At 43.2% G+C, this 12,944-nt stretch overlaps 1 protein-coding gene across 2 annotated transcripts in view; it reads left to right on the forward strand.

Moving 5' to 3' along the window:
• SCG5 (secretogranin V) overlaps positions 3,186-12,944 on the forward strand; it is a 64,102-nt gene continuing 54,343 nt past the window's right edge. Inside the window, exons 1-2 of one of the 2 annotated variants that reach the window (XM_021082727.1) lie at positions 3,186-3,328; positions 5,062-5,294. In XM_021082727.1, coding sequence (XP_020938386.1) covers positions 5,069-5,294 — 226 coding nt within the window. In that variant the 5' untranslated portion in view covers positions 3,186-3,328; positions 5,062-5,068. The remainder of the gene's footprint in view (positions 3,329-5,061; positions 5,295-12,944) is intronic. The other variant, NM_001105287.1, reaches the window with a different exon arrangement.

The following is a 12,944-nucleotide window of genomic DNA, read 5'->3' on the forward strand; positions in this document are numbered from 1 at the left end:
CAGCTCCAATTCGACCCCTAACCTGGGAACCTCCATATGCTGCAGATGCGGCCCTAAAAAGACAAAAACAAACAAAACAAAACAAAAACAACCCAGTAGACCATATTCTCCAAGTTTTAGAGGAAGGAATATGCATGCAGAATCAACCACTAAAGATAGTTTTGCTGGCCAGTTGGTAGAATACCACATTCAAAGGTTAGGGCAGCTTGGGCTGTCGGATGGAAATCCTGTGAAGTCAGATTGTTATGATCAGTATACAACTATAGATGTGATAAATTCATTTGAGTAATAAAAAAAAAAAGTTTAGGGCAAAAGAGAACCATGTTTCACACCACGCAGCAACCAGGCAGCGTGTGTGTGATGTGTTAGGAATTTAAAGTCCTCAGAGGATTGTTTTAGTAAGCTCTCCTTGATAGAAGTACATATATGTTATTTCAAAGCTATTTCCTATTTCTATATTCATTAACTAGGAACTGACCCGTTCTCAGAACTAACAATTATTTACTTATATAAAGACTGTAAAAATCAATAGATATAAACATCATGTTTATCTGACATCAGAATAGGTTTTTTTAATATAGAATGGGTATGCATTTCAGATGGTTTTGGTATATTTCTAATAGTGGATATAGAAAATATTCAAATCCTGAGATGTTTATTGTCTAATTCAAAGCAGTTTTTTTAACTATAAAAAGTGTATTAATACCCTTTTATGTCCACTGGTGTGAGTGAAATGTTGAAAGACTAATTCAGTAAGAAGGCATAATGAAATTAGCTGTACAAATCACCTGAATTAGTGGCTTTTCTGAGGGATTAATCAGTAATCAATAATGGAAGATATTTATAAAAACTTTCACACATCATTCCCATTTTTTGTTAGCTGAAAGCTGTAATTTGGGTAAAGGATCATGAAGGTGAAAAACTTGCAGTTACGGTAATTGGAGAGTCAGGAAATTTTAGTTTTAGCCTTGATTTAATACCCCTATTTTTCTTTTTATTTTTCTTTTTTTTTTTTTTTTTTGCTTTTTAGGGCCGCACTTGTCCCATATGGAGTTTCCCAGGCTAGGGGTCAAATCAGAGCTACCGCCTCTGGCCTATGTCACAGCCACAGCAATTCGGGATCCCAGCCGTGTCTGTGACCTACACCACAGCTCACGGCAAGGACAGATCCTTAACCCACTGAGCAAAGCCAGGGATCGAACCTGTGTCCTCATGGATCCCAGTCAAATTCATTTCTGCTGCGCCATGGCTGCAACTCCCTGACAACCTATAGCCTCTTAACCAGAAGGCTGGGTACCAGGTTTCCAGAATCCTCTAATATTTATAGGCTTGAAGTCTAGTTGGCCCCCTACTGATTTCATTCCATAACTGCAAGAAGTCCTTCCCGTTTCTCAATAGATTGCCGGACAAAAGGCACAAACCTTGCACTCTGGTGATCAGTAACACTTTATTTTGCTCAGCACATTATTCTTGGCGAAAACCTCTAGGTAGTTTTTTTTGTTTTTTCCTTCTTTTTAGGGCCACACCCTCAGCATATGCAGGTTCCCAGGCTAGGGGTCCAATTGGAGCTGCAGTTGCCAACCTACACCACAGCCACAGCAACACAAGATCCAGGCCTTGTCTGTGACCTACACCACAGCTCACGGCAATGTCAGATCCTTAACCCACTGAGCAAGGCCAGGGATCAAACCTGAAACATGGTTCCCAGTCAGATTTATTTCTACTGCACCATGACAGGAACGCCAATATCCTTATTTTCATTTTTTCCATATACAAAATAGAGATAATTTTACTAATCTCATGGGGATACTTGATCAAATGATATACAAACAACAAAGTTAGTGTCTGGACATGTGCAGAAACTTCAAGGACTATTTTCACTTAGTTCTTACAGGTAAAGATCTAATATTAATTTGATTATTATGAGCAACAAATTATATATAGAACTTAATAGACTGCTTGGCAACATTCTAGTCGGATTCGATAACCACTGAGCCATGACGGGAACTCCATGGCAACATTCTACAATCACTAAAAATTTAATATAGGATTTTGAAAATCACCAGGCCCAGGCCCAGATGTCACATGAAGCATAAACATTTTAGTGTATTTCTGTCAACTTTCCATTCCACACAAAGGCAATAAATTGTAATGGATTCTCCATTTTTCCAAGCACAGAATGAAGAAACAAGTAACATAAGGTAAAATTCAGAATTGAAAAAAAAAAAAAACTCAGGATGTGTGAATAAAAAATATATTAAACCCCAGCATGGTCTTTGAGCCTAGAAGCAATAGACAGTACTTGTCCTACTGACTTAGCATGCACTGAAACAAAAGCTGGAAATGGAAGAGCACCCATGGAAGAAAAGGTGGTAGGAAGGAGGCTGGCTTCAAACCAAAAGACCACAGTGTCTCATAAATGAATTCTGCAGGTGCCTCTTCACTGCATAAAATAACTGTAGATGATAATGGATTTGGGGACTAGAGCCAGGTACAGAGTTCAGGATTCAAGATACTTATTCTTGGACCTCCAGGTACTTTACTCATCCCCAGTCTTGAAAGAGATACTATGTTCACGGTATGGTTTTACACTTCGATTCCTGTGTTTGAACAAAACTCAAGTGTTCAAAATTTTCCAGTATTTTAACAAGGAGCATTCTGGATCTACCTGGATATATTTCTGCCATGTGCAGGGAGTATGGCTTCTCTTGAGGCCAAAGAAATTCTCCTTGATAGTTGGAGTGGAAGTTGGAAAATAACACTCAAAATTAATATTCTTAGAGGTTTTCACATGGTTTTGATTTATCATTTAACAGGAATTTCTAGCATCTTGTATTAAATGTCCCCCTAGTTTTTCTGCTCAATGAAAAGTCTTTAGAAAGCACTCCCAGTAAATTCTCAGGGCCTTTAATTCTTGTCTCCCCTGTCATTGCCACATGGCCTCTTTTCAAGCTAAAAGACTTTAAAACAACATAAAAAGGCTGGAAGACGACACAATTAAGTACTCTATTGAGGGCAAAGGGCAGAAGTGGCCAGGCGATCTGGGCACACTGTTTAGATACCTGCTAGAGAAAATGTTAATTTCCGTAGGGGTCGGTAGCGGGAGAGGGTCTCCAGGAGGTGTACTTAGAACCCGTGGGTGGATGGAACAAGCATCTCGGTTGCTTTCTGAGCAGTGCTGGCCAGGCGGCCTCCACCTGCTGGAGGAGGGGCTGGGGCGGGGCTAAGATGAGAAAAGAGGTGACGCAGGAGCTACCCAGATTACCCGACTTCCCGCCCGACCCCTACTGAGGCACAGACCGTTGTGGGTTCCTCCAGCTGCCACTCGGTAAGTCCTGCGCTGAGGTCGGCTTGACCTCCTGCCGCCTCTCCGCCCCCAAGAAATGGGTTTTTCTCCGCGATCCGGAGTGGGGGAGGGCGTCCTGATGGAATCCTGGAGCTGAAGGCTGGGGGCAGACAAAGGATGGGTGAGGGAATTGGAGGTTCGGCTGTAGATAAGAGAGAAAGAGGAAGAAGATTGGCTAGCTCAGCAGATCAGAAAGATGTTGGCTGGGGGGTGTTAATGAAACAAAGATATCCTGCATTAAGGGTGGAGGAGGGGAAGATGAAGATGGCTGGAGAAGCTGGTGTCTGCCTCCGGCCTTTTTGTCAGAATTGCAGGCTTTGCTCTCAGCTCTTTGGGGGACAAGGTTTTCTATCTAGTAGTGGCTTTTAAATAAGACTTTTCCTCTGCAGAAATTGAAATTGGGGTTATCAATATTGCCATTTCGGGGAAGAAATGCATGCCACCACCACCTCTCCCTTCTCTCATAGAAGAATGGTCAAAAGAGAGTCTGCCTGCCCCCCTGCCCACCCTGCCTGAAGTGTCCACCCTCAGGCTCAGCAGCTGCAGAGGGAAGCTGAGTGAATATTTGTCCTCAGTTTCCAGCAGACTTCTGCCTCCATAGAAGCCAACATGCAGGGCAGGTTGACTACCCTGACTAGTTTTTCTCTCTCCTTCACCCATTCTTTCTCACCACCTTCAGTCCCCCAAATTCTAACCTCCAGAACAGCAAGGCAATATTGCTAACATGACAATAGCAGTTGAGGGGGCTTTGTGCCTGGCATTGCGCTGTTACATGTGCTCCCACATGTACCTTCACAGTAACCCTCTAAGACAGACGCTTTCTCCTCCCTTTTTGCAGAGAGCTGAGGCATTTGCCCAAGCTCCTCCGGCCAGCATCCCTTATCTCCCGCACCAGAGGCCTGAGCTATGTGTATTCTCAGCCCCCCTCAGGATCTCAAAAGTGTTAGCTGTTGGCTCAGATGTTCCCCTCCACCACTCCTAAGCTTTCTGTGCTTCCTTACCATTTGGTCTTCCAACTGCTTCCCGTGAATCTTTTCTTCCTCGAGACGAGAAAAGTCAAGATGTCACTTTCCCTGCCTCTTTCTCAAAATTAAAGCAAATGTTTGTTGTTGTTTGCTTTAGTAAGAGAGGGAGCGAGTGGCAGGGAAGGGGAAATGCAGAACTTCCAGGGAGCTACAAGGACAGTAAGAAATGAATGAGAACTGCCTTTCCAGTCTAGTCTTCCTGAGAATGAGACAACAGAGGGAACTGGCCATCTTGGACTGTTCTTTTTTCCTTTTTGTTAAAGACTTTTATTTTTTTCTATGCTAGTTGATTTACAATGTTCTGTCAATATCTGCTGCACAGCAGTGACTCAGTCATATATATATATATATATATGCATGTGTGTGTATATATATATTTATACACATACATACATTATTTTTCTCACATTGTCCTCCGTCATATTCCATCACAAGTGACTAGATAGAGTTCCCTGTGGCTGACTGTTCTGTTCTGTTTCTTTAATACCTTCTCACAGCAGATGTCCTGGCTAAAGTGGGCACCTAAAAGGCCTAAGCAAACTCTTAAGGATTTTTCACTGCAGTCCCATTCTGGGTGGTCCTTGAATCACTTCCTGGAATGACTGTGTGATTGCATCATCACAGTTGCCAATTGTGGCCAATTGATATATGTTTGGTCTTTTTTTTTTTTTTTTTTTTTCTTCCCTGCAGGTTAAAAATGGTCTCCAGGATGGTTTCTACCATGCTGTCTGGCCTAGTGTTGTGGCTGACATTTGGATGGACTCCAGCATTGGCTTATAGCCCGAGGACCCCTGACCGGGTCTCAGAAACAGATATCCAGAGGCTGCTCCATGGCGTGATGGAGCAGCTGGGCATTGCCAGGCCACGGGTAGAGTATCCAGCTCACCAGGCCATGAATCTTGTGGGCCCACAGAGCATCGAAGGTATTTACTGTATTCTGCCAGTTTGCAGTTTCCATTAGCAGTGAAATAATAGCTAGTACAGAATCTCTACTTTCTCCCTCTGTTTTCCCTTTTCTTCTTTACTGCGCAGTATATACATACAGCCATCCACGTGAGAATATAAGTCCTGTGAGAGCAGGAGCCTTGTCTAATTCACAGCTATAGCCCAGCATCTAGCACAAAGTCTGGTATATTGACACTTATGAAGTGAATGAAGGAGCATCTAGTGTTATCACTAAAAAAGACTAGAACCCAGACCCCACGTCTTTTCCTAAACTGATCTCTGGCAAGTTGTGCCCTTAGCTGGCTACCCAAGTGATCTGTATTTGTAAAAGATCCTCGAAATACAAAGATCTTAAAGGATCTGATTTGATTCATAGGGACGACATCAGATAAACCCAAAAGGAGCCAGAAGAGGTACTGACGTTGAATTGATGTTGGAGTTCCCAGGTGGAGCAGTGGGTTAAGGATCCAGCATTGTCACTGCTGTGGTTCTGGTTGCTGCTGTGGTGTGGGTTCAGTCCCTGGCCCTGGAACTTCTGCATGCCAAGAGCATAGCCAAAAAAAAGTTTATGTTAAAAAGTTTTAAAAATATTATTTAAAAATGTAATAAATATTAATGTAATTGTTTTAGGATAGTAAGACCACTTTCCCCCTGAAGTTTTCTAAGTTTCTGGCAATGTGGTTGTAATACTTTTATTAGAAAGTAGTACTCTTTTGTTTAGTGGTTTATTTATAGAGAGAATCTGAGTCTAGTTCTTATGAAGTGGTAATGAGCAGCTTTTAAGAGCAGATGCCTTATTTCCATGCCTTGCTTTGTATCGCTCTGATTCTGAACACACCTTTTCCACCGAGGTGGAGCCCTAAAGCAGTAGCATGATTAGTTTAAACACAAGCGAGTACCTCAAGTGTTTGCTCACAGGAGTGGGTCCTAAGGAAAAAGTTGAATTATTTCTCTGAGCCTTGTCAAAACACACACCCAGCAAATGCTATTTGATTTTGCATAATTTTGCCTGAGCCCATAATTTCCTAAACAGCTCTCTGCCTTTGAGTCCTGGGAATGCCATGAATATTATGGATGTATGATTCTCACTTCTGTCTTGTTACCTAAAGTGTTAAGACATCAAGTAACACTAACTCTGTGGGATTGTTGTCTGTTTAGGCTGACATTTGATTTCAGGAATGGATTAACACAGATGATTTGAATCAGAAGCCTGCAAACCTAGCACAGGTCTTGAAGCAAAACAAATCAGACAGAGCTACACACCATCCCTTCTGGGAAGAATTTATATCCTTTCCAGCACCTGCTACCACCTAGGGCTTCAAGTTCACCTGCCCATTTCAGACCAGCTCTTTCGAGACAGTAAATATCTGCCCTTTTAACAGTGTTTGTTTAGTCATCCAGTTGTTGCCATGGTGATGGCTTTCCGAGGTTCCCATTAATACTGGAGGCCTGATTATCTGTGTGGAAAAAAACCCCAGAAATTCTCTGGGCATCCAGAGCCACATTTTCTTCACTCAGTGGCCAGCTCTTCAGCATCGGCTCTATGCCAGCTCCTGTATAGGATACTGGGGTGCTTCTGCCCCAAAAGAATCTCACTCTGGGGTGCAAGGGGTGAGAGGTTATTACAGTGCCTCATGGTCAGTGTTTTGATAGATCATAGGCAAGCTGCTGCCATGGAAGAGAAGAAAAGAGGAATTTATTCTGCTCAGGAGTGGTGGGGGTAAGGAAATACTTCTTTGAAGAAGCAACATTTTGGAGTTCCTGTTGTGGCTCAGTGTTTAATTAACTGACTGGCATCCCTGAGAACTCAGGTTCGCTCCCTGGCCTCGCTCAGTGGGTTGGGGATCCGGCATTGCTGTGAGCTGTGGTGTAGGTTGCAGACGTGGCTTGGATCCTGCATTGCTGTGGCTGTGGTGTAGGCTGGCAGCTACAGCTCCAATTTGACCCCTAGCATGGGAACCATATGTTGGGGTGCAGCCCAAAAAGGAAAAAAAAAAAAAAAGAAGAAGACGAAGGAATGGCAAGTGAAAAGGCATAGAGGTCTGAACAGGCATAACAGGCATGATTTAGAACAATTCTGAATTTAAAACTGTTTTCATTATTACCCTTGGGCTAATGTGACATCATGTTTGGTCTCCTCTAACAGTGTCTAGAAGGGATGGACATTGGCTTTTGTTTTAATATTCTGTTACTGTGTCAAAATGTCCATATATTTCATAGCTTAACACAATACCCACTTACTGTCTCACAGTTTCCTTTGGTCTGGAGTTGGACAAGGATTACCTGGGCCCTTTGCTCAGTCTCCTCAGGCTGACATCACAGTATTGACAAGAGAGGCAGTGTTGGCTGGAGCTTGGGGTTTTCTTCCAATGTCATTAACGTTGTTGCAGAATTCAGCTTTTTTGCTCTTGGGGCACCAAGGTCCCCTTTTTCTTACTGACTTTGAGCGGGGTCCCTTTCAGCTCTTGGAGGCCACCTTCAGGTTGGTTGTAAGCCACTGGCCCTTTTGCAACATGGCACTTTATTTCCTCAAAGAGAGAGGGAGAAGATCCTTTCAGTCTGCTAACCGAAATATAGTATAATTATGGGAGCGACCACCCCACTGCCTTGTGTCATTTATCAAGGGAGTGGTAGCCCACTGTAGGCACAGGGCCTCCCCGTGCTCAAAGGCAGAGGATTCTAGTACACAAATAAGTGAGGATCTTGGGAGTCATCTTAAAATTCTGCCTATGACAGCTTGAGTGCAAGCCAACAAAGAAACTAGTCCAAAGACATGAGGGGAAAAGGAAACAAGAAGCCCAGGTTTTTTTCCCCAGTCCTGGACTTTGGTATTTAATGTATGGGGTGGTCTGCTTCTTGTTCATGTGAATGTAGGATTGCTTCAAATCATCCATTTATTTGCATTGTCTCTGCTCAGAAATTCGGTCATGCTCATGCCCAGTTGTCTGACGGATGCAAGTAATATCTTCTATATCCCTTCACTGCTGTTGTTTTGAGGATTTTATTATGAAGGACAAAGTGAGAAACGTTTTTCTAATTTTTATAGAAAGAATACACATAATAAGAGTTCCCATTGTTGCTCAGTGGTAACCAACATGACTAGGATCCATGAGGATGCGGGTTCAATCCCTGGCCTCGCTCAGTGGGTTAAGAATCTTGTGTTGCCGTGAGCTGTGATGTAGGTCGCAGGCACTGCTGGGATCCCACGTTGCTGTGGCTGTGGTGTAGGCTGACAGCTGTAGCTCTGATTCAACCTAGTCTGGGAACTTTCCATAGGCTTTGGGTGTGGCCCTAAAAAGACCAAAAAAAAAAAAAAAAAGAATACACATAATAGGCATCATGTGTATTCTGGCATGAATTTTAACACACATGTAATATCAACTCTTCCCAAAGATACCTGGATTTAAATGTCAGCTCCATCATTTATTAGTAATGTAACCTTGAGCAAATTACTTAACTTCATTAAGCTTCTGTTTAGCTGGGGGGGGGAATAGGATTTATTTACTTATTTATTTTCATTTCTTAAAATCTTACTGAAATATAGTTGATTTATGTTATTGTGATAATTTCTGCCTTATGACAAAGTGATTCAGTTATATACATCCACATATCCATTCTTTTTCAGATTCTTTTCCCATATAGGTTATCACAGAATATTGGCTATACAGCAGGTCCCCACTGGCCAGTCATTCCATATACCTCAGTGTGCATATGCTAATACCAAACCCCCAGTCCATCCCTTCCCCCACCTGTCCCTTTTGGTAACCATAAGTTTGTTTTCAAAGTCTGTGAGTCTGTTTCTGTTCTGCAGATAAGATCATTTGTATTTTTTTAAGATACCTCATATAAGTAATATCATGTAATATTTATCTTTCCACTGTCTGACTTACTTCACTTAGTATGATAATCCTTAGGTTCATCCATGTTACTGCAAATGGCATTATTTCATTCTTTTTATGGCTGAGTAATATTCCATTGTATATATGTACTACATCTTCTTTTTCCATTCCTCTGTTAGTGAACATTTCGGTTGTTTCCATGCCCTGGCTATTGTAAATAGTGCTGCAGTGAACATCAGGGTGCATGTATCTTTTCAAATTATGGTTTTCTCCAGATATGGGAGATAGGATTTAAATTTACTCACCAGCAAGCAGGTAACATTCCAGTTCAGAGGAACAAGAGTAAAGTTTTAGCCGACCTGACTACACTGCCACGAGATCATTTCTAAATGAATCCTCATCATCATTTTAGGTGACTTACTGGACTTTTAAGTTACTTGCATTCAGGGCTGTTCATTGTCTAATACCTGACACATAAAAGATAATTTTCTCTTATTGCGCCTACTCTGATTAATTGTGTAATTCTTAGACTAATCTCGTTATTGAAGTTGATAGGATTGGAAACTAACCTTTTAATATAGGATGTAGTATAAATCACTGTGAGGTCCTTGAAGTTATAGAGCCCATTTTATTTTATTTTATTTTTTATTTTTTTGTCTTTTTGCCATTTCTAGGGCCGCTCCTGCGGCATATGGAGGTTCCCAGGCTCCGGGTCAAATCAGAGCTGTAGCCACCGGCCTACACCAGAGCCACAGCAACGCAGGATCCAAGCCACGTCTGTGACCTACACCACAGCTCATGGCAATGCTGGATCCTTAACCCACTGAGCAAGGGCAGGGATCGAACCCAAAACCTCATTGTTCTTAGTCGGATTCGTTAACCACTGAGCTACGACAGGAACTCCCCTAGAGACCATTTAAAAAAATTCTCTCCTTTGATCCCATATCTCTTCTCATTACTTTCGCGGTAACCTTTTCACACATGCTGATAAACTTCCTCACCTCCCGTAATCAGCTATTCCTACCACTCATTTGTCAAGTCAACAAGTATTTTTTGAGTGCCAGGCACTGTTTTAGGTACTGAGGAAATGAACATGAACCTGAAAGATTGTCAGGGCAGGGGAGGTGTAGTCATTATATAAACAAGTAAATATGTCATAAGTGCTATAAAAATATAAAGCAGAAAAAGGGTGGGTTCCCTGGTGGCCTAGCAGTTAAGGACTTGGCATTGTCACTGCTGTGGCCCAGGTCACTGCCATGGCATGGGTTTAATCCTTGGCCCAGGAACATGTGCAGGTGCAGACTCAGAAGGGGGGGTGAAGGAAACAAAAACAAAACATTACATCACTGTGATGGTAAGCACAGCTTTGAGAGCTGAGAGAGTGAGCCGTTTGATCTCTGAGGACCTCTCAGAAAGGCTGCAACTGCAGAAGCCATAAAGGCCTGGAGGCTAGTGTGGCTACAGCCAAGGGCAGGAGGAGATGAGACTCGGGGAAGGGTGGGGTGGGAGGGCGATGGGAGGTGGTGTGTGGGGCCAGATCTCAGCCCAGGGTCTTGCAGTCCTACAGTGACTTTAGCTTTTCTCTGAGTATGTATCTGAAACCACTGGAAACCTTGGGCAGTGATGTGATCATCTTTTTTTTTTTTTTTTTTTTTGCTTTTTTTAGGGCTGTGCCTGTGGCATATGAAAGTTCCCAGGCTACAGGTCAAATTGGAGCTGCAGTTGCTGGCCTACACCACACCCACAGCAACTCAGGATCCAAGCTGCATCTATGAACTATACCATGGCTCATGGCAATGCTGGATCCTTAACCCACTGAGTGAGGCCAGGGATTAAACTGAGTCCCCAGGGATACTGGTTGGCTTCGTTACCACTGAGCCACGGTGGGAACTCCCAGCTGAAAATATTCTGGAGGGAGGGAGGACTGCAGTTGGGGAGATGCGTTAGGAGACTTCTCCTAAGAGAAATGCAAACAGAGGCTTTTCAGAGGAAGATCTCAAGTTCAGTTGTGCACATGTTAATTTTGAGATGCCTTTTATTTATTTATTTTTTTTGGTTGCAGCATGCAGCACCAAATTGACTTGGGATCTCAGTTCCCAGACCATGGATTGAACCGAATCCTGAACCTAGGATTAGTGAAAGTGCCGAATCCTAACCACTAGACCACCAGGGAGCTCCCTGGACATGCCTCTTAGACTGTGCTTGTCAAGGCCAGCTTCCTTGCCAATTTCCCTGCTGTCTGCCTCCATCCTTCCCAGCCTCCTTGCAGTCCCTCGGCTGCACCAGTGTCTTCCCTTCGCTCTCACACCACTTGCTGTTCCCACTCTGCATAGCCCTGTCTTCCTCTACAGGGCTTGCTTCGAGGTCATCTTCACAGAGAGGCCTGCCCTGGCTCATCTATCTGAATAGCCCCACATTCTCTGCCACAGTACCCCTCCCCCCTTCTTTAGGGCCGCACCCATGGCACATTCCCAGGCTAGGGGTCAAAGTGGAGCCGCAGCAGCTAGCCTGTGCCACAGTCACAGCAATTGCCAGGTCCAAGCCGTGTCTGTGACCTATACCACAGTTCACAGCAACGCCAGATCTTTAACCCACTGAGCAGGGCCAAGGATCAAACCAGTGTCCTCATGGATACTAGTCGGGTTCATTACCGCTGAGCTACAATGGGAACTCCGGCTTCTCCTTTTGTTTTTGTAAACTCCATAGCATTTAAAAAATTTATAAGGAGGCTTTCCCTAGTGGCCTTGCAGTTAAAGATCCAGCATTGTCACTGCTTATGGCACAGGTTTGATCCCTGGCCTGGGAACTTATCCATGCCATGGGTGCAACAACAACAACAAAATTTTTAATGAATGTTTGTTTCCTTGCTTATTGTCTATCTACCCACTGGAATGTCAGCTCCACAAAGCTTTATTTGTTTTATTTGCTGCTTTGTACCCAAACACATAGTAGACACTTGGTAAATATTTGAAGAATGGATGTGTATTTGAATAAATATTTGAAAACTAAATATATCTGGTGACAATAAGTATATAAATACTATTTGTTCATTTTTTTAATTTATTTTTTGTCTTTTTGCCTTTTCTAGGGCCGCTCCTGCGGCATATGGAGGTTCCCAAGCTAGGGATCAAATCGGAGCTGTAGCTGCTAGCCTACACCACAGCCACAGCAACTTGGGATCTGAGCTGCATCTGCGACCTACACCACAGCTCACGGCAACACCAGATCCTTAACCCACTGACCAGGCCAGGGATCGAACCCGCAACCTCATGGTTCTTAGTCAGATTCGTTAACCACTGAGCCACGACGGGAGCTCCTATAAGTACCATTTGATATCCAGATCTTCTGAGACTTTTTTCCTTTCAGCTCAAGGCAAAAAAAAAAAAAAAAAAAAAAAAAAAAAAAAAAAAATTCTACTTGGAGGTTTTCACCAAGAACTAGGAGATAATGTGCTGAACAAAAGTTAAGTGTTTGAATATGACTGATCACCAGAGTGCAAGGTTTGTGCCTTTTGTCCTGCAATCTATTGAGAAAGGAGAAGGACTTCTTGCAGTTATGGAATGAAACCAGCAGGGGGCCAAATAGATGTCAAGCCTATAAATATTAGAGGATTCTGGAAACTTGGTACCCAGCCTTCTGGTTAAGAGGCTACAGATTGTCAAGGAGTTGCAGCCATGGCGAAGCGGAAATGAATCTGACTAGGATCCATGAGGACACAGGTTCGATCCCTGGCTTTGCTCAGTGGGTTAAGGATCTGTCCTTGCCGTGAGCTGTGGTTGTAGGTCGAAG

Source organism: Sus scrofa, chromosome 1, assembly GCF_000003025.6.
Source record: "Sus scrofa isolate TJ Tabasco breed Duroc chromosome 1, Sscrofa11.1, whole genome shotgun sequence".
Taxonomy (NCBI): Eukaryota; Metazoa; Chordata; class Mammalia; order Artiodactyla; family Suidae; genus Sus; species Sus scrofa.